This window comes from Streptopelia decaocto, assembly GCF_964273445.1.
Source record: "Streptopelia decaocto genome assembly, chromosome: 5".
Classification (NCBI taxonomy): domain Eukaryota; kingdom Metazoa; phylum Chordata; class Aves; order Columbiformes; family Columbidae; genus Streptopelia; species Streptopelia decaocto.
Window position 1 is genome coordinate 35,792,176 of NC_138659.1, and position 22,470 is coordinate 35,814,645.

Genomic DNA, 22,470 nt, shown 5'->3' on the forward strand with positions numbered 1-22,470 from the left:
TGAGAAACCATCACATTAGCAACTGCTGCAATGGCTTTTTCAAGGTAAAACAGGGACAGTCGTAAGAGTGAGGAAGCAAATAGAACCTGCGGACCAATACAGTTGGATTAAAATAAAAACGAAGACCAAAAAACCCAAACATTTGGCAATTTTTTTCACTGCGGCCATTAAGACATTAACAGCAAGCCTGCTGTGAATTACTTTCCACTTTTTAATCGCATGGTACAAGCTCCAGATGGGCGAGATGCCAAGTCATTTAAAAGCGTTCAAGTAATATGAATAAACACCGGCATTTCATTTAACCTCACTCGGCTCCACTAAATGAAGTAACAGTGCTCTCAATCAGGCTTAATTGTTTTATGAAATGTGCAAAACATCTCTAGCTCTGCTTCAGTACAGCAACACTCTCACTCATATATTTTTAGAACTCATTATTTTGGAAAAATATAGATAGAAGAGCATACTTACAGATTGTATATCTTGTAATGGTTTTTATGCTTTGAATCCAAAAACCTTAAATAGAAAGAAAAAAGGCATGTATTAATATATATTGCAATACCAGTGACCTTAATTTGCAGCATCGTTAAAGCACCATCCGGCACGTGTGGTTCTGCAGCCCAAACCCCAGTTGGCCCTGCAAAGTCCAAGTTTGCAAAGCTCACTCGTTCAAACAATCCAGGATACAACTAATTCTGCAAATGAGCCCAGATCTGGCCCCAATTGAAACAGTTATTGTATGGACCAATCTGCACTGATTCCTAAGATACCCGCACATCAATACATTAAGCTGAGGTTGTTTTATTTTTAAAGCACAAAGCATCGATTACCTAAGGTATCAGTAAACACTTCCAATTTAATTATCTATGCAGAATATTTTGCCACGGTCATATTTCCAGTGGAAAAAAAAGGCAGTTAAAATAACTTGTGCTCCAGACAGAATAATTGATTTTAATACCAAGGTTTTTAAATGGCTGTTATTTGCACCTGACGATACTCTGGGTTCAGAAAGGAGGAGGAACACTGATAATTTTCACACTCATTTTCAAGCTCACTTTGTAACAAAAACTTCCCATAGGAGCCTCAGAGAGCCAAAATGCAAACATGATTCATCAAAATTGCCGCGATTATATATGATGTGTCACCTGGCAACGTTTGAGAAGAAATAACATACAAATGTTTACACTTAACATCATCAACAGTGTGTATCTGCACATCAGGCAGAAGGAATTTAATTAGCCATGACAGAACATGCTGTTCGAATCGAAAAGAAACACTAGCTGCTAAAATCCTGGAAAGCTGAAGCGAAAACATGCTCTGGTTATCAGTCATAATATTCCAGAAGAACCTAGAAGAACTCTGTGGTTAAACCCATGCATTAAAACAAGAACAGATGTGAATGCTCCTTGTGCAGCATGGAGAAGGAGATTCCAATTTCACCAGTAAAAATATTCCATCACTCCCCCTGTCACCCCTGTACTTCTCACACAGCATCAACATTAAATTCCTCAGGATACCAGCTCTTCAGAAAGAGCCCACTGGCATATTGCAGCTCAATACCAATTGCTCCGGAGCTCAAACGTGTTGGATTTCTGCATAAAAAGGTCTTGGAAAAAAATTCCACAATAAAAAGGTGACAGTAATAGATGAGGAGCTGCAGACTGCAACGTATCCCATTTGGTACATTATTCTCATTTACAAATAAGGGGCAAACATAACATCACTTGAGCATCCAGCTCGCTACAGCCACTTAATTTACATCTCTCTGTATCTTAATTTGGTTGATTACACTTTTAGGTGATCATTACTCCTTTTGATCAAGGTGTTTGCACACAACTAATAACTATATAGTCCTTTGTGGGAAACTGCGACAGTCCTTCCCTTTCGAAAGTCTAATTTACACATATGTACATAGTTAACCATTAAAATCTATCTTCCTTCATACAGAGGCAACTGAAACCAATGCATAGGGGAAAGGGAGCTGGGGGTCCTGAGGACAGCAGGGTGACCATGAGCCAGCACTGGGCCCTTGTGGCCAGGAAGCCAATGGTACCTGGGGTGGATTAGAAGGGGGTGGTCAGTAGGTCAGAGAGGTTCTCCTGCCCCTCTGCTCTGCCCTGGGGAGACCACACCTGGAATATTGTGTCCAGTTGTGGCCCCTCAGTTCCAGCAGGACAGGGGACTGCTGGAGAGAGTCCAGCGCAGCCACCAAGATGCTGAAGGGAGTGGAGCATCTCCCGTGTGAGGAAAGGCTGAGGGAGCTGGGGCTCTGGAGCTGGACAAGAGGACACTGAGGGGGGACCCATTCATGGGGATCAATATGGAAAGGGGGAGTGTCAGGAGGATGGAGCCAGGCTCTTCTCAGTAACAATCAATGGTAGGACAAGGGGCAATGAGTTCATACTGGAACACCAAAGGTTCCACTTCAATTTGAGAAGAAACTTCTTCCTGGTGAGGGTGGCAGAGCCTGGCCCAGGCTGCCCAGGGGGGTTGTGGAGTCTCCTTCTCTGCAGACATTCCAACCCGCCTGGACACGTTCCTGTGTAACCTCATCTGGGTGTTCCTGCTCCATGGGGGGATTGCACTGGATGAGCTTTCCAGGGCCCTTCCAACCGCTCACATTCTGGGATCCTGTGATACTGCCTACTATAATATTTTGTTTTTAATGCAACCTCTCACACTACATTTTCCAGGTAGGGTTCTAACTAAACAAATTACAACGATGCTCCAGGAACACCAAGTACACCTTCCACAGCCGCATCCAGCACTTCCCAGGAAATAACATAACAATGACAACCTGTAGGTTTTTTACAAACTGTGCTGTAAAGCATCACCAGCAATAACGACTTTTAGCTGATTTTTTTTTCCTCGTCTGCAATTACTGAACGGAGTCAAATGTAAAAAACTTTATCTGAAGTCACCTATACTTACTACTTTAAACCAAAATTAACTTATCGAGCAGTCCATTTATCAATTGAAGAAAGGATATGGGCAAACATATTTTGAAATGCCATCAGCTACCTGAGAAACTCCAAACAGTGAGCAGAGGCAGAGACTGACATCGTTCTAAAAGCAAAAAACCTCCTTTTACTCCAACACCATTTACTGAAGTCAGTTTTTCACATTGGAAAAGCAGCTCACACGTGTTTGAGATCAACTCACAACAGCAGCCTGGCCTCAAATTCTTCAAAATATCATTTTCCTTGTTTCCAATGTTTTTCAGGAAAACTAACAAGACAGCATCTTGATATTCCTATGAGTCAGAACACACCACCTTTCCTTAGCAGAACAGAAATGAGCGCGGAAAAGGACATTTGTGATTTAAAAGGATAAATTAAGGAAAAGAAAAATGAAGCCTTACCTTACTACATCATCAATGTTGTTCCGGTATACTCCTTCAAGCCTCTCTGCAGGAAAACCCATAGCAATTATGTTTGGATAAATATCTGAATGGGCAAGTTATGGAAACGTTTGTAAAGCACGTGAAGTTTCTACAATAGCATTAAATGGCCATTAATCAATGTTGAACTGTATCAGAGCAACAACTCCAACCAATTCCCACATGTGAACAATTCAGTTTTATACACGCAGTAATAAGGGATCTTTAAAAACAAACAAACACCAAAAAACTGAGAACCAAGGGAAAACTTTTTCAAACGCAGCACTGACCACAGCCATTATAACAGAAATCTCCCTACAACTTCAACAGGTCATTTATTACAAGTTGTCCTGGTTTTGTTAAAAAACAAGTTTCTCTTTCAGTGAATTTGCCTGTCAGCTAAAGCTTCATATCAGCTGCATTTTCCTGGAGAACCAGACACATGTTTTGGTGAACACAGCAATGGAATGCGAGGTTATTGATAAGCATGGATGGACATCTCGCCAGAGGGGCAACGAGAAACAGGTGACCAAGAAACTGACTAACTGTGTATAACATCCCATTCATGTGAATACTACATATAAAAGTGGGAGAGCACGAGGATCTCGTCCCTTTTCCTCATGGCCGACATGAGGAGAGGACTTTGCGAGTCGTCCCTGTGAACTGAGGCCAGTGACAGACTGAATCCAGCTCCGGTTGGCTGCAGAGTCCAGTCCAGGACTTCGGGTGCCGGCTCTGCAGTTGCTGGGACTTTCAGGATTGGTTTTGTATATTTTGTATTATTTTCTCTATTCTTATTAGTAGCATTAGTAAAACATTGTTCATTTTCCCAACTCTCTTCTCTGTCCTTCTTTCCCTCCTGATCGCCTGTCCTGAGTGGGAAGCGGGGAGAGGGGGGGCTAACAATACATCTGCCAGGGTTTTATTGTCACCCCACAATCTAAACCTCAACAAAGTCTGTGCTATTGGGCACCAGAAAAGCCAAGTCAAGTAATCCAATTCCACCACACATCGTCTCACCATAGTCGCACAGATGCCACAGTTTGAGTGGCACGTTAAATCCAATGGGAAACTATTAAAATAGTCTTGTGTGACTAACTTGCAAGATATTCCAAATTAAAACCCATGTTCAGGTCTCCACTGAGCCCAAAATAGTTATACCACGCAAAAACATGCAAAAAAGTGCATTTCAGGCATGCAAGGCTACATAAACATGAAGGTTTTTGATCACTTCCCATGACTTCTACATCACAGCTCATTATAGCAGCTGCTAAGGTAGCTCTGAATGCGAAATGTAAGATATTGCAGTAGATGGGAAAGCACAGATCTGAAAATAATTATATGTCTTGTTTACTAAAAAAAGAATTCCCCACTTCTGGACAAATATTCTGGTTTCTTATTCTGCGCTACTTCTAATTCACTTGCCAAAAGTAACCTGAGGTGAAGAACTGAGGAAAAGTACCTCTTATCAGAAAGAAATCAGTGCTAAGGAAAAAGGCCAAATAAGAAAATGTTAAGTTTACATCCAAAGCCAGTAAGGGATTCAAAACAAATTGCTAAAAAATACTGGGATTTGTTTTCCTGGTGGTATAATGATATATGGATGTCAATTATTTTTTTGTACTCAAGAAAATAAAGTACCCCCAAATTTTAAACAGTATTAGAAATCATAATGTAGGGAAGAAGCTTCACTAAGAAGTAAAACAGAAATGAAACTAGCAGCTCGAAAACAGGCCATACCCTGCCGCATTAACATACTCCTCCTCAGACTAATTTTAGAAGGAATAAGAACAAAGCACGACATGTTTGAAGGGAGCTCTGCTTTAAACAACGGGCTGAACCAGGTGATTTCCAGAGGTCCCTTTCAATTATTCCACCATTGTAAGAACCGTTTTTAAGGTTAAAATATAACAAAGCTCCAAAGAGTAAACATCAGAATGGACGACACTGCAGCAGCTTCTAAGATATTAATATTCCAGTTGCTTGCATAGGAAGAAAAGCCTGAAGGGGGATACAAACTTTACTATTAGAGAGCAGCGTAGGGGAAAGGGACCTGGGGGTCCTGGGGACAGCAGGGTGACCATGAGCCAGCACTGGGCCCTTGTGGCCAGGAAGCCAATGGTACCTGGGGTGGATTAGAAGGGGTCAGTAGGTCAGAGAGGTTCTCCTGCCCCTCTACTCTGCCCTGGGGAGACCACACCTGGAATATTGTGTCCAGTTGTGGCCCCTCAGTTCCAGCAGTTCAGGGAACTGCTGGAGAGAGTCCAGCACAGCCACCAAGATGCTGAAGGGAGTGGAGCATCTCCCGTGTGAGGAAAGGCTGAGGGAGCTGGGGCTCTGGAGCTGGACAAGAGGACACTGAGGGGGGACCCATTCATGGGGATCAATATGGAAAGGGGGAGTGTCAGGAGGATGGAGCCAGGCTCTTCTGGGTGACAACCAGTGACAGGACAAGGGGTAATGGGTACAAACTGGAACACAAAAGGTTCCACTTGAATTTGAGAAGAAACTTCTTCTCTGTGAGGGTAAGAGAACACTGGAACAGGCTGCCCAGGGAGGTTGTGGAGTCTCCTTCTCTGCAGACATTCCAACCCGCCTGGACACGTTCCTGTGTAACCTCATCTGGGTGTTCCTGCTCCATGGGGGGATTGCACTGGATGAGCTTTCCAGGGCCCTTCCAACCCCTCACATTCTGGGATTCTCTATCCTTGCAGAACTCCCACAAGCCTGAGGACTCACAGGGAAGCAGTACAGACCAAATTCTACATTTACGGTTTAACTAGAAGACTTAAGGAAAACATTAGGAGCTGAATAGACACAAATAACGTTCTCTACTCTCAAAAAAAAAATAGCATTTACTATGTTGTAATTCAAGTATTAAGACACTGGTCTGCTTGGACTATTCAAAAGACGATTTAAGCAGACAATGAAAAAAAATCTGAAAGCTTTTGAGAAATCCAAATAAATATGGGTAGCCGCCTTAAACACAGATACTGAAAGGAGTTCCCGTCTACTTTCCAATTGATTCTGTACTTGCCCAACTCCCCAAAAAAGCTTATATTGGGGAGAAAAAAAGGCAAAAAGCATCACCAAGCATGAAGTTGCTTAACTTGCAGAGCTTGTGATAACTTCAGATACAACTGAATCATCACATAAACCTGAAACTTTGAACTTCACTCTGAATGCGTTTTACTCCGCAAGCAGTCCACACCTCTTTGTTAAATTAACAGAAGCTGCTACATAATTAGCAATGTATTTACTGTTTTATCACTTAATACTTGCCATAAGCAGAAGAAACTGGTTCTAAACCACGTGCACCTGCTCTATGCCTATTAACAGTGAATTACCCAACTTTCATACACTCCATTATTCACCGTATCAACCTGATTTCTCCCTACTGCCAGTTTCAGCATTTATACCCCAAAGCACCTCCCTTTGCATCCTGCTCGGAGACACAGGGCTGGATGAATTACCATAGCAAAATAATCCAGATGGGACAAGGGGCGATGGCTTTAAACTGCAAGAAGAGAGATTTAGATGAGATATAAGGAAGAAACTAGAGCCATGAGACACATGCTCTAACTTCATCAAATTACCATCTAACTTGCTCACGTTTCTATTTGCAGTCAAGAGCTTTACTACACACTTTCTTCATGCGTTTCAGCCTGCAGTTTATGTTCAGATGCTTTTCTTCTGCTGTTGGCTTTTCCTCTCCGAGAGCCTAAGAACCAAGACACTTTCCAGGATTGCCAGCTGGTGCGAGATGGAAACGAAGCAGACAGACACCGAGCAAAGGGAACGGAACATTTTAGCGGCAGCATTTCCAGTTTGCAAGGCTCGTCCAAACACCAAAGCCTCAAAACATGCAGGCAGAGACAGATAAATAAGTTCCAAAATATGTGACCTGCCCCCTTCACTGATGCAGGAACAGCTCGCATGGTTTCTGCTTTTCAGCAGGACTGAATCCTTAAGCTTAATCGTGCATCACTCCAGGTGCACTTTTAAACCCGGATTGCAAAAGGTGTACTACAATATGGCAAGTAAATAAAGAAACTGAAAAAAGACTTCAAATGGGACGAGGGGAGGGAAGTACGAATCAATTTGCTGATGCTGATTCAATAGAAGCGTTGGATGCTCGGTGGTTTTGGAACCCGACAGCACAAAAACGGAAATGTTGCTGAAAAACAAAGGGATCCAACCGTGAGCCTGGATGGGTGGGCTGGTTTTAGAAAAACGTGATTGTTTTTTAAACAGGCAAGTCGATTCCTCCCCCACCTAAATATAAGTGTCCTGAAGTACCTTACTTATTATCTCAAAGTATCTCGAGGCTGGAATGCGATTCACACGCCGCTGCTGACTCACTCTTCTGTCTGCAACAGATCTGGCCTTAAGGACAGCGGCCGCGGCGAGCAACAGCTATGACAAGTGCATTCATATTGCTGGCAAAGATCATTTTATGTCTTTTTAATATATGCTTCTGACAAGCGTGCTAAAGCAGCACGTGGCTTTGAAACTCTCCTTTTGGTTCAGGCACCTGAAGAATGCCCTTTGCTTTAAGGAGCGAGATGGAAGAACAGTGTGCAAGCGGCTTGCACAGATGATCTAAATCTCTGAGCAGAAATAGCAGTTTCGTCATTCAATTGAAAAAGCTGCCATAAAAACCAAGCTCTTCCACACTGCAAAGAGATGTGCAGCAAGTGAAGGGGATGGTTGTTACTGCATCGGTACTAATTTGCCTTTTGTCCTCATGCTGGGGAACAAGAAATGATCGTGCCCAAGGCCAAGCTGCGACCAAGGTGGGGAAGGTACAGAGCCCAGCAACCATCCTTTGAGTATCATCCTCAGCAAATCCCGCTGTCACCAGCCATGCTCAGCGGCTCAGACACTCCTTTTCACACCTCAGTTGATTTAACACTCATTTCCAAAGCTGAAATGAAGATATTTGCTACCCAGGTGAGGTTTCTTACAAAGGAGCTTGGAAGCTGGGCTTACATTCAAAGCAAGAGTTCTGAGTCAGAGTGAAATCAGTAATAATACTGATAATTTTAGAAATCTGGAAGAACTGATGATTTAAAACATGCACCAAGTTCATTATCAATCCCAAGCTTTCTTTAAGACAGGGAAATGAAAATCAGTAAAGCCTCAGCTGCTAATTGAGCAACTTCTACAACAAATGCAAAACCAAACGGCAAAACACTAAAACGCCATCTTCTACTCGAGCTCATACTTCTTACTAACTACAAACCTTCAGCTTTCAAATGAACAACGATAACACTACATTATACCCAAGGAACCTTAAAATGAAAGCAGTCGATGTTTAAGCTAAGTTATCAAATGCCACAAGGAAAACACGATGGTTTGTCAATACTGAAGACATACCAAAGCAAATAATCCGTACAGCCCTTCGGAAACGCCTTTGCTCTAATGTTGCTTGTAGATTGAACAAAACATTCTTCTTAAAGCCCCAAATCATTCCCACATGCTCAAGATGTCAGTTTTTCCAGTCCTGTATCGTTATGCAAATCAGCAGTGATAATCACTTTCAAAAATAGCTGTCTATATATCCACATCATGCCAAGATCAAATTAAAGAATATGCAGTACACACTTGGAATTTTACATGCATATATATGTAAAAGCGAATGGCTTGTGTTAGTCCTGTAACTCACAAGTTCAGCCGTTTTCCTAATAATGGCAGTTGTCCAAAAAAGCATACCGAAATATTTACCAGTTCTTGAGTTCTCAAACAGCCCCAAGAAAGCTGCAAAAATAGACAGCTATTGCCTTTCCTGCAATGATCAACATCCTCAATATCCAGAATGTGAGTCATTAGAGTTTCTAAGTCATGTTATGAAGTCTCATTTCAAAGTGTTCAATCCCTTACCCTCACTCTGCTCATGAAAACACAAAGCAAATGACAGAAAAACAAAGCAAATGATATAATTGTCCTATTTTTGAAGCATGATACAGCATGAATTTACATATTGCTGTAATTTTTAAACCCAACGCTGACAACAGATCTTAAATCACGAACAGAAAACAACTTTAAAACTATTAGCCCTTTACAATCAAAGGCTCCAGGAAGCTCTACCAGGCTTTAGACTTCATCCTTCTTTAAAGTTTAAAACAAGCTGAGTGTTCCTGAAGCTGTGAATGACCATCACTGTTCATCACACTCTGCAGTTCAAAACTTACTGCCAAACCTGAACTTGATGCACGCAAACGTAACGACAACAGCCCATTTTTCCTGGCCCTCGGTTTCCAGCTTCTACATATGAATCTTATTGAACAAAGAGCAGATTTAAATTGGTGAATCTATGGCCTGAAAAAAAGCTTCACGACTGCCAGGACTGCAAATTCTCACTTCCAGTGGAGGCGAGCGAGGCATGTGCTTTAATATGTGGCCGAACAGCCCCGCTCCTCATTGCCACGGAGCTGCTGTTGGTTTTGCTCCATTGCCCGTCACCCATCGCCCTCCCGGCTGCCGACAGCCCCAGGGCAAGGAGAGCGGCCCCGGCACCGCTCGCTCCCATCTGACAGCGGCACTGAAGGGCAGAGGAACAACGGGACTTTGAAGACTCCGAAAAGTCGCTTTGTTGTCTTCAGTTTGTCTGCAATTTTCAGGAACTCTGGCTCCAGTACCCACGCACACACGGTCTAGCAGTGCATCTGGCCCTACCAGCTATGAAACGTTAGCGTGCTGACCTCAAGCCCTTTAACTCCAGCTTAAACGAGTCCATAGAGCAACGGCGAGACAAAAAAGAACCATACTTGCTGTTCAACAGCTTGACAGCCTGAAGCTACAAGGGGAGTGTTACGAGAAGTGTCCACACTCCATCCTCAAACAGATTTAAGAGCCCTGACAAATGGCCAAGCTCTTAGTAGTGCCATTTTCTTGACAGCACCCCTACAAAAATAAAGGAAAATATACCCAGCCCAATCTAGACAAGTTGCTTAGCATATATACTTTTTAGCTTGGACACATGCATACCTTTTTTTTTTTTAAGTTTACTGTTTTTCTCTGAGTCTGGATAATCAGGAAGTATAGAGGAAATGAACAGGAAGAAAGTTCTTCAGAGCAAAGGAGGATTCCTTGTAGCCAGCCAGCTGCACTTGCCAACTCTACCATCTGTGCCTTAAAGAACAAGAAAAGATACCAACTCAGATGTGGTTGAGAGAAGCATTTTACGATTTAGAAGAAACGCATTTAACTCCTTCATGTTCAACATTTCAACCAGAACCCTTTTTTTCTTCCTTTTTTTCCTTTTAAATCTTTCAGCTTGTAATTTAAATGCAGCAACCTAGTCAAGAAACAACAGAACTGTAGCTCTTCTGTATCTAGGAGGCAAAGCTGTCCAGACAAGGTCAGGCTCTTCTCAGTGACAAGCAATGATAGGACAGGGGGCAATGGGTTCGAATTGGAACAGAAAAGGTTCCACTTGAATTTGAGAAGAAACTTCTTCTCAGTGAGGGTAAGAGAACACTGGAACAGGCTGCCCAGGGAGGTTGTGGAATCTCCTTCTCTGCAGACATTCCAACCCGCCTGGACACCTTCCTGTGTAACCTCATCTGGGTGTTCCTGCTCCATGGGGGGATTGCACTGGATGAGCTTTCCAGGGCCCTTCCAACCCCTCACATTCTGAGATTCTGTGACAGGTCTGGAGAACTCCTCGGAATTCCCGCAGCGCAGAGAAGGAAAGCAGGAGATGCTGGAAGATGATACTGCCAGGTTGACTCGGGAACCAGCGACATCCTCAAGCCACCTCCACTCCACCCCATAGCGGAGCTTTTAGACCTGCGGACTATACTGCATTTGGGAAGTGTTCCCAGAGCAAGAGGCTTCATCTGTGAGGTATATGAAACGTGTCCTGGAGCTCTCAGCCATATGGAGGCTTTGCTGAATAGTTAATAGTGTCAAGAAGATAGGAAAAATAACCTACAGAATAAGCGAGCACCATTTCTTTCGCAAAATATGGGTATCAACCTCATAAACCTCACAGTATAAACACTAGAAATGGTAACAGAAGCCTGAAAGAAGATGCTATCTGCTCTATGGAAGAACTTGCTCCAACAAAGACTGAGGAAAAGATGCCTTAACCTTCCATTTCAACATGGTTTGGAATCACAAATGAAGAAAGGAAAGCATGCAGATAGTAAAGGAAACACGAGCTTGTTGTGAAGAGCTGCAAATCCCTCTAAAATATTAACAGCTGATATTACAGAACACAAAGTAACCACCATTCTCCTTAAGAAAAAGGCGAGAGCAAACAGAAGCATTAAAAAAATAATAATGAAAAAGCACACTATATTATTCATATCAAATTTGATATGAAAAGCTCTTCAACTGAGGAATCGAATATTGGGCCCGAAGCCCTTCCTGAACTTCTAAGTCCATGTCTGCAGCACTGAACAAAACCCTACAATCTCAACGTATTTCTAGAGATGAAAACAAGCAGAGGTCCCGTTAGGAAGGTTTTCTGTTTCCGCTCCTGCTTTGGAAGAAGCCACATCCCATGCCATCATACCTACCCCGCATCCCTTCCCATCACACCTACCCCGCATCCCATCCCATCACACCTACCCCGCATCCCATCCTATCACACCTACCCCGCATCCCAACTACCTGCAGCAACGCATCTGCAAGCAGATCTTCTCAGGAGGAGGCAACGTATACAAGGAGCCCGGCCATCGCCACCCAAGGAGCTTGGCCATCGCACCTCAGTTGGAGATGCCCAACATGAAAAATTTACCTATTTTAACCAAAGAAGCAAACTGAACAGGAACCTTTTTAAGGCAGGATATGGGACCTCCCTGGTACGTGTTCTCAGCACGCTACCGCACTTCGCAGGATCCCCTTTAAAGAAGCACCGATGTGTACTTAAGCATATCCTAACCTCAAACACCCACAGAAAAAGACAAGAATTTTATTGAGTAAAAAGAAGCCAGCACAGAGAGTCACTACTTTGATATTTACTGACAGGAAGTGAAAAATGGCTCAGTCTCAACTTTTTTTTGCAAGTCTGAAAGGACATCCAAAACTTTCAGAGACAAGGGAATTGAAAATAGCTATCAGGCTGCAGGACAAATATGTCCCACTCAAAAGCTTTATGAAATGTAAGCTAAAAATCTAGCATTTGGATGAATTTAGCAAACCTTAACTGGGGGGGCATGGGGATGGTGATCTAGGAGAAAATAAAGGCAAGCAGCAAAACAAGATATAAGCCAATCCTAATAAACCATTTCTCAACGAAAAAGCCCCAAGTAGATAATATTAGTTTCATTCTAATGAGATCTAGTGTTTTCCTCCTCTATATGTTAGCATAGGACGTTACTTCTCTAACTCACCCACGCAAAAAATTAAAGACTAAAAAATACACAACTACTTTAATTCCAACCTGATATACACCCCAGCAACACAAAGAATTAAGCAGAGGCCTCTAAGAAAATTAATCATACAATTAAAAGCTATTATACCACAGCTCCACAAAGGCAGAATTAAGTTCCCAAAGATGTTTCTTAAGCATTCCACTATAAAAAACTGGATATGAAGCAGTTTTTCTGCACTGCTGCACGTTGGGGCTGGTGGGCCTTCATCTTTAAAGGGAACAATGCCAGCTTTTGCAATCGTCATCATCCCAAACACACAGCAGTTGAGTTTCATTTTTTTAGCTGCAGAGCCAATTAGCATTTGAATCACAGAGCCCACTACATTAGCCACATTGCCTAAAAATCGTTATTAAGAAAACTTGGATTTATGCAGCATGATATGAGGCCTAATTGCACGATTATTTACTTCCATCCTGCAACACTTCTTCTTTCAGGGCCTCACAGGCGAGAGGGTAAAGGAGGGAGATGACTGCAGGAGCAAAGCTTGAATTAGAAACCGGAACAAGGCTTTGTTTGTATCTGAAATATCAATCTGGGACTTAAATACATTCAAAAATGAACAGCAATCTCTGACCCCCAAATAGAGTCAACCACCCACAAAGCATTCGTGTTTCAGAAAAGATCCTGCTCTATGGGGCCACTTATGAATGCTCCCATATTGCAAAATAAATTCCCTTCTTACAGGCTGGAAATCACCACCCCAGTAACTCACGTGAATGCACAAACGTGTCCAGCTTTGATTCCCAAACATCACAGGAGCCCACAACTACCCTGATATTAATATTTCAGCCGAGGTATCAGGCATATCCAGCAATCACTACTCACAACTCCAGCCTACATCCCATTCACCCCTCTGAAAAAGTCACACAATAATTAACCTTCACTCTCCACCCTACATTAGGCACAGTAAATGAACAGAGACCATGTGTAGCTCCCAATTCCAGATTACTCGCTGGATGCTCCAGCTAGAAAGGAGGTGGGCTTTAAAAGGGAGCTCACTATGACTAACGACAGCAACTTTGGTCTGTAACGTAATTAAGGGATTTGACAGCTCAGCTGCCTATCCCCTCCCTTTTCTTCCAGTTTGTTCTAACACAACTATTGTCCCTTAAATCATCACACAAGAGCCATTTTCTTGTTTAAACGTGTTGTAAGGAAAGACTCCAGGCTAAGGTATCAGGGGTATAATTTGTCAGCTTATGGACTATTAATGTGGCAACAAAACTAATCCATTAAAAATATCATTTCCTTTAAGAAACTATTCAGAGATTCACAACTGGCAAAAGCAACTCGGTAGACAGAAATTTCAACTTTATAGTTATTGCATTCTGAAGTTTAGTTTTGGCACGGCCTTACGTTCTTTAGCATGGGTTTTTTAACATAATGTGTTAATGAAACATGTTCTGGCAGTCATGCTATTATTGAACAAATGATATCAAATGCTTCCCCAACAAAAAAAGATCACAGAACCATAGAATAGTTTGGGTTGGAAGGGACCTTCAAAGGCCATCTAGTCCAACCCCCCTGCAACGCACAGGGATTTAGGTGTCCAAATCATCCTACAAGGATATCACAGAGACAGTGGAAGTCACCTTGAGCACAGAAAGGCCCTTCTGACTGTCCCCAGTTCCTCGAAAGATGCACTTGGAAAATTCCCCAGCCTCCTTCAGGACTTAAGTTGGACCCAGTGTGGATGCACATCCAACCAGTTACACCGAGAGCTAAACCGAGGGCTTAAGGGGTGGGATTTTCACAAGTCCTCAGCGCTGACCTAACTGTCCTCACCAAAGTCACTGACCAGCCTCAAAGATCATTTCTCAAGGGTCTCAAGTGCCAACACCTCCTCAGTCTTAATATATGAGATAATGACAACAAACTTGGATTTTTCCTTAAAAAAAGGAGAGTTTAAAATGAGTATCAGTCCTAGTAAAGCTTGCACTTCATTCAGCATTTTCTGAAGGTTTAACAGCAAAGCTTTGGATGTTCTGAAAATTACACACACTTAACTAAGCATACAAATTTCAGCAAACATTAGCTTGTGTTTTTTTCTAAAAAGCCACAGTTTAAGAAAATTTCCTAAGGTGTTCCCATTAGCTGTATTCCTCAGTTTACAGCTTTTGCCCGTGTAAAATTGTGCACAAGCAGTTATTTTTTAACTTCATGTTTAGCTTGCGCAAACAATCTCCAGCAATGCTGCACATTGATTAAAAATTTCTGATGATGCAAGATCGAGGAGGTTCATTAGGAAGCCTGCGTTACATTTAAGGAAGCGCAAAGAGACGAGCTGTAATTCGTCCAGCATCTTTAAGCCCCTTTTGGAGCAGCTGCAGTGGCAAAGAGGGGCAGAAAGGGCCGGGGTCCCTCTGGGTGGATGCAGAGAGGGTTGCACAACCGAGCGCTTGCTCGGACAGCGCGAGTTTTGTGCGTAGGCTTTGACCATCAAATAATGCTATCCGCAAATATGCACGTCCTATGGCAATATGTCAAAGGGGTTTGGGTTTGGTTAGGTTGTGAGAAAAGGCGATCCAGCACGTCTCTAAGCCCAGAAGAGAAAATGCATGAACACACTTGCATCCATCACCACCTTGCTTCTCCACCTGGACTATTCAAAGATTTTTAGCCTTGCTAAGTGCAGAAAGACTTAATTTTCTTAAGATCAAATACATCCTGCAGCAAGCAGGGAGCTGAATCAAACTCAGAGTCCCCATCCTATACCATTTTGCTGCTGTCAATGAAACAGGCTCATTCGATGAATTCTCAGCAAAACCAGCACGAAGTCCTCATCCAAAAGCCAAGACCATTGCAGGCTCCAGGAGCAAAACGAGTCTGTCGGGCTCTTACCAGTAACATCGTTTACTCCAGAACAAAGAAATACTTTGCCACCGATAAACTTGTCACAAAACATCCAAGAAACTTCCATTTTAAAATGAAACCAAATATTTCAAACGAACGGCGTTTCTAACTCGGGCTCCATTTTTAAACGCGGTACGTACCTCATGCCACTAATTCGTTTTTTTTTTCCTGGAAGCTGAGCCATTTTCAGTGAAGTCACATAGTTTAAAATTTCGTTACAAATGCAAAGAGCTTTAGGACTGCAAATAACATAAAGCAGCACGATACTCTAAGAAGCTTCCACTTGCAATTTTAGCCTTCTATGCTAAAAACTACACACAAGGCTCATAAACAAACTGCACCCAGCATCTAATCTTTACTGAATATTGCTGCAGTTTATACCACTATGTAGGTCACGAGCTACAGATGCTTCAATTAAGCATGAGGGTAGGCATGCTCTGCCCTATGCTCAGCCTAAATGGCCATTTTCATGCATAACAGAAGGCCTGGAAATCTGAGACAAAGCTTAACCAAAGCTATAATGGGCACGAGGAACGGTTACACAAATTTTCCCCCTTTAGTCTCCAATAGTTAAGCCACTTGCTAAACTCAGTTGTGCACGAGCCTCTCAAGACACAAGGAACCAATGCAACGTGCAAGACGTTGTCTCTTCACTGTCCTCTGCTTTAAAATGGTCAACAACCAAGCTGCATAATTTCAGAAATATCAACGATTATACTGCCTTGGAAAACGTAGCGGTCATTGCATCATAAAGAAACGCAGCCATCTTAGAAGAAAGCCATTAATCCAAACTTTCCTTCTCTTTCACATCAAAAGGTATCCAGTATTACAGAAATGAAATAGAAATCCAAATATATCAGGAATAAATACAACAACTGAAAGTATTAAAAAGATTAAGTTCCCCGCCTTTAAAACCCCTTCAGCTTCTAATTGCAAAATATTTTTTTCCAAGAGGTGTATAAAAAGATTGTTCAGAGAGAAAAGAACACTTGATTCAATGAAAAGTACCATCAGTATGTTTTTTAAAGACACTTGTTTCCTAACTAGCACACGGGACTATTTCCACGTTGTGTATGTAAAGCTACTGGTTTTGAGAAGTCACTGTTTCCCCTTCCTAAAATCCTACATTATCCACACAGGAAGAATTCTTAACCAACTGGTCAGGAACCCAGAGTCCCAAGCCTTATGTGCTGTACCACACGTATTAATAATATATAACAATAATAGTAGTAATAATAATAATAGTAAATCCGCACCAGCTTTAACAGGATTCAGTAGAGCGGTCCTCAAAGGGGACTTTGGCACTCCTGCCCCAACCCAGCCTGCCTTTGGGCACTCCAGTATTCCCTGCAACACCTCGGGACAATCAGCTGTGACCAAAACATACAGATCACAAGGCTTTGTCCACCTGAGACGCGAACCCTCTCTCAAAGATCGGTAGAAGACAAGACAGACGACTGAATATAGGCTGGAGATCAGGCACCTCACCTGGATTCACCGCAGATTCACTTGATTCTCCACCTCCCAAAGCCCAGGTTGTCATCACCAGCGACTGAGGATTTTGGAGCCACCACCTCTGAACTGCTTGTACAGAAATACTTCCTGCAGGGGGAATCCACACCTCTGGCTCCCATATCCCAGCTAAATGCCCTAATCACTGGGCTATCCAACTCCTGTCAACCTTTTTCTATTGGCTTGACAGAAGCAGCTACCCTGAAATAACCAGTAATCTCTAACAGAGGACACGAGGTGCACAGGGAAGCAAAGCCAACCAACAGCAGGAATGCGGATGGTTGCTTGTTTCAGTCTCGACGTCTTAAGCTCCAGCACACGACAAGAAGTACCTTTGAGAAGTTAAACCCCAGCCCTCCTGCTCTTCCCCACATGCCTTCTCTAACAGTGTGGTCTTTCTTATCTGACACGGCGCAGTTGGAGAGCTAACTCCCAGTTTGGTCCTCCATCTATGTAACAAATATATACGTTATTTTCCAGCTACGACAAGCAACAATCCCATCAAAGCCCTGCAAAATGAACGTCTCCAAGAAGCCTGCGCAAAGTGATAAAACATTAAACTTTTGCTTCTGCGGCAATGTCAGCCTTCAAGCAAAGCCATTATACTGTACAGGCAGCAGTCTTCGGGCATTATCTGTTCAAAATGTGCAGCTACAAAAAACATCTTCCAAAGGTATCTTTGCAATCATGAAAAAGCCACCTTTTCTATAAATGTCATTAACTTCACTACAAAATTGCAGCTAGCCACTCCTTTTAAAAAATTAGTCTAAGCCCAGCGATCAGTGGCCTACTTTTAATGCAAAATGCTAAGAACAGAATTAGCAAGACAAAACAAGTGAAAAATAAGCAATAAATTCCATTTGACATACCATTAGCAACCTTAAGCGAGAAATCCAGACTCAACATTGACCAATTTTCTTGCTGGGAGCAGATGACTGGTTAAAAAGATCTGCTTGAGTCGGAAAATCTCTCCCCACCAGTGGCACATCTGGGCAAAGATCCATGAAACACCAGACTCTTCAGCTTCCAAAACCTCATCATTTTGTCACCATTTAACTCCTTTCATAACCCTGAAGTTTCTGGCACTTGGAGGATCAAAAACTTTAACTCCAGCTTCTGTCGGCAGGTCAGCGTTACAACTGCCCTAGTCGTAGGTCAACCGAACAACTAAGTGCAAACAAGTAAGTACACAAGCCTAATATTATATTTTATCAGTACCACAAACAGAATGCAGGAATTACATACCAGAGCCACTGCTTTATAATGAAAAGCTTAGCAGCCGCTTGCTGAAGTCAAGAACCTTTAAGGCTGCTTTAAAGCCACCAAAGTTTTAGGCCAAGGCTTAATGCAACAGCACGAGCTCTGCACTAGTTACAGATGTTAGCGGGTTTGATCCTGGATTTATCTGTAACATTTGCTATGCCAGGAGCATGATTGCTCCAAAGAACAATGAATTTCACCCTGACCATGTTGCAGAACAGAAAGCACTCTCTCTATAGGGATAAGTCAAGCTCTGAATACTACTGTCAACATTAATTTTTCCTAGGACAGTTCTGATTTTTAAGCAAAGTTCTTGCTACAAAACCTCTCAAACTCAATGATTTTTCTCCACCACAGAGAAGACCATGCCCGTGGGACAGCCGCTACATACCTTTAACTCTGCAAGGGATTCAAAATTAAACATCTGCCCGCTGCCACTACAGCACATCTGTCTGAAAGGTGACCAAAACCATTCACTAGCAATGCTCCTCTACCATTGTAACTGCACGCTAATTACACACTCCAGAATTACACTCCTGACAATCCCCCTCGACAACACCCAACATGCTCTCATTTGTAACACATCCTCGTGTTTACTGTATCTGAGATTATGTCAAAACGTGGTTCACACATCGTGTTAGAAGAGTTGTCTTTTTTTTAAAAAAAAAAAAATTTGGTGGAAGCAACTGCCACTTCTTGTCATCGAGAACCTTGCTGCACTGTACTGCAACCGAGCACAAGCTCTGCTGTGCTGAATGGATGGAAATCAGGGCAGAGGACACAGGCTTCGCCTCTCCTGCCGCGCAGACTAAAGCAATAGGCCTGCCACGATTATACTTGCAATTCAAGCCGTTACTAAATCAAAAATTAAAACAAAAAAATAGAAAGTGCTCTGGACGTGAGTCACGGCAGGACAGGCATATTTGCTATGAGCCGAAAAATCAACACAGGCAGAGATAAGTGGCAGACCCGCGGTGCTCCGGAGCAAGCAGGGGCTCCCGGGCCGGGGGGGGGACAGCAGCTCCACGACACGGGGGTGGCAGCAGGCGGGCCACGGAGCGCTAACGTTAATCCTTGGCCATCGCGGAGCTCCCGTTAATCCGCCCCGGCTGCCGGGCCCCGGCTCAGCGGCCGCCCGGACAAAAGGAGGCCGAGGCGGCGGGGGAGGGCGCGGCGGCCCGGGCGAGCCCCGGCGGGCTCCCGGCGGAGCGGCGGCGTTAGGTAACCGCCGCGCAGGTCTGATGCAATCGCTGTACGTGCAGCGCCCGGTGCCGGGCCCCGTCCCCGTCGGGAGGATACAGGTCAGGTCCAGGTCGAAGCCATCCTCCTGGTATCGCCTTTTGTTCCTGCTGACGATCTCTTTGATGATGGCGGTCATGTCTGGCAGCCGGGGGCCGCTCCGGGACAGCGCGTTGGGGGCGGGCGGCGGGGCGCGGGGCCGGGAGGCGGCGGCGGGCCAGCGGCCACCGGGCGGCCCCGGGCGCGGGGCCTGCAGCGCCGGCGGCTCAGCCCCGGGCGGGCCCGCCTCCCCCCGCGGCGGCGGCGGCTCCCGGCGGCGGCGGCTGCCCCCTCCTCCTCCTCCTGCCGCCGCTGCGCCGAGCGGGGCGGGAGCAGCGGCGGCGGCGGCCGAGCAGGGAGGGTCCGGAGCCGGGCCGAGTCCCTGAGGGTGCCGCCGCCGCCGCCGTCTTTGAGGTGAGCGAGGCGGAGGCGGAGAGAGCAGCTCTCCGGCGCTCCGGGCCCCAGCAATGGTGACAGCGGCGCGGGGCGCCCCCCCGGCCCGGCCCCGCTCCGCCCCGCTCCGCTCCCCGCCCGGGGCGGCGGCGGCGGTAGCGGCGGCGGGCCCGGAGCCGCGCGGTGGGGCCGCGCCGCCGGGCGGGCGGGCGGGCGCTCCGCGGCGGGCTGGCAGCAGCGGCAGCAGCGGCGGCGGCTCCTCAGGGCGTGCGGGCCGGCGGCGCGGCCTGGCTCATCACCCCCGGCCTGCTCCGCGCCCAGCAGCGCCGCGCCAGCGCTAGACTCCCATCATGGCTGCAGCTTCCGAGAGGGGACGCAGCGCCGCCCCGCCCCCTCCGCCACCTCCGCCGCATAGACAAAGTAGTCCCCCGCGAACCGGCGAGCCACCGCCCCGCGCCACCTCGCCGCCCCGCCCCGCCCCGCCGCCTCCCTCGCTCCAACCCGCCGTCCCGCCCGCCCCTCGCCGCGCCGCACCCAACCCCCGTCCCGCGGCGGGGAAGAAGGAGGCGGCGGGCGGAGGGATACGGGAGGCACGCAGAGAGAGAGAGAGAGGGAGACGCCGCCGCACGAGCGGCGGTGCTGCGACGGGTCACGTGGGCGGCCCGCTGCGCTCGCGGCGGCCCCTCCCCCGCGGGCGGAAGTGGCCGGGCCGGGCCCCGCCCCCCGCCGCCGCCACCGGGCCCGGCCCTGAGGGGAGCGGAGCGGCAGCGGGGCGGGTCCTGCGCTTGGCGCTCCCGCGGCCTGCGAGGGGTCAGCGTTCGTACCGGAGCGCGGGTCGCTGCGGCAAAGGCCGCGCCCAGGGCGAGCGGTGGTGCGGGTAACCGACACGGTGCGGCCCCCGAGCCCCGTGGGAGGTGTCACCCCATGGCCGGGGGGCGACTCGTCCGTCCCCCCTCTCCGCCGCCGCGCTGGGTTCCCAGTGGATCCGAGCGGCCCGGGCCGGCTGGGAGCCGCTGCCCGCCCTCTCGCCGCCGTCCGTGAGCACCTACCGCCCCCTGCAGCCGCCCGGCCCGGGGCAGCGAGCGGGGGCGGGCACCTGCTGCCCGGGGCGCCCGGGGCCGAGCGGGGTTGGGAGATGTAGACGTAACACCTCGTGGATACATTTAACTTTGCATTGAGCTATAGCTTTACTCGGCATGCCTGTAGATAAGGATAGCAGCAAACAACCATTGGAGCTTAAAATAAGTACCAAGGCCTCCTATTTGTTCTGAAACAGTTTATTTTGTGGGGCTTTGTGTCCCACTCCTTCACCCGTGGATCACAGTCTGTCTCTACATCTCCGCATGAGCCTTCTTGAAAACCTCTGTGCTTACAACTCTCCAGCCTTTGGGAATTGCTGCTGCTAACGATTTGCAGGAAAATTATGGTTCAGGTAGCCCGTCACAGCCTGAATTGTTGAATACGAATACTGGCTGTAGTCTCAGTTATTATCAGGTTCTTTTTCAGAGTTCGGTAGGGCATGTTTTGGGGGTTTTAGTGTGTGATTTTTTCTTCCCTTTTGTGCACAGACAGGTAGAATTTTAGCCTACTGGGGTAATACAAAGCAAAATTTTAAAGTGGCTTGGAATGTCTGACTTCTGTAAAGCATCACGAATGGAATCTGCTGGAAATCACCATCTCCCCTGTCTGCGAAGGGATCAGCTTGCTAGGTCATACGTTTGAAGAAACAGGGATACTAGACAAATTCATAAATTTGCCTTCCTCACAAATACTGTCTTCATTCTCTTGTTGGACAGTGAGTAACGTGAGGATATCCCATGGGGGTCAAAGATAACACACCTTCGAAGGGATCAAGAAGGCAGTAGTTTGTTTTATAAAGGACAATTCCAAAATGCCAGAGGGAACAGAAATGAAAGGAAAATGAAACCACTTCCTATAAAACTAGAAAAGAGACACTGTGGAAATGACCAGCCCGATGGGAAGAGGGGAACTCATGCACCCCTTTTTTCTTCTCTCCATGAAAAACAGCGGATGTAAACCAGGCAGGTATCTCCCTAAAGAACAGATCCTGGGTTTAATTCATACACCCAGCTGCAATGTTTTGGAGGCTGGTAGGGAAAGACACCTTGCCAAAGAGACTTAGAGCTGCCGGACCCCAGCGAAGACTGGGAAATCTCTCCGTGGTCTCCTTAGTAATCGCATTGCCCAGGGAATGCCCAACAAATACGTTTGAGCAGGGCAGCTTGGAGAAAAATAGGGCTTGCATATTAGCTGGATGCTATGGGGAAGTGGTTAATAAGCAAGTCTGGCAAGTAGGAAAAACTGGATAAAACGTAGTACTCCGTGTGCCTGAGAAGAGATATTAAATACCAATTTTTGCGTACATAAATTAGGCAATACTTTACAAAACTT

General features: G+C 45.7%; 1 protein-coding gene across 1 annotated transcript in view; it reads right to left on the reverse strand.

The window, feature by feature from the left end:
* The window catches only part of PTEN (phosphatase and tensin homolog), a 47,489-nt gene extending 27,272 nt beyond the window's left edge, over positions 1–20,217 (reverse strand). Inside the window, exons 1-3 of the mRNA XM_082052922.1 lie at positions 19,687–20,217; positions 3,359–3,443; positions 469–513 (exon numbers count right to left, since the gene is read on the reverse strand). Of these exons, the coding sequence (XP_081909048.1) occupies positions 469–513; positions 3,359–3,443; positions 19,687–19,765 (209 nt within the window). The 5' untranslated portion in view covers positions 19,766–20,217. The remainder of the gene's footprint in view (positions 1–468; positions 514–3,358; positions 3,444–19,686) is intronic.
* Between the last annotated feature and the right edge of the window lie 2,253 nt (positions 20,218–22,470).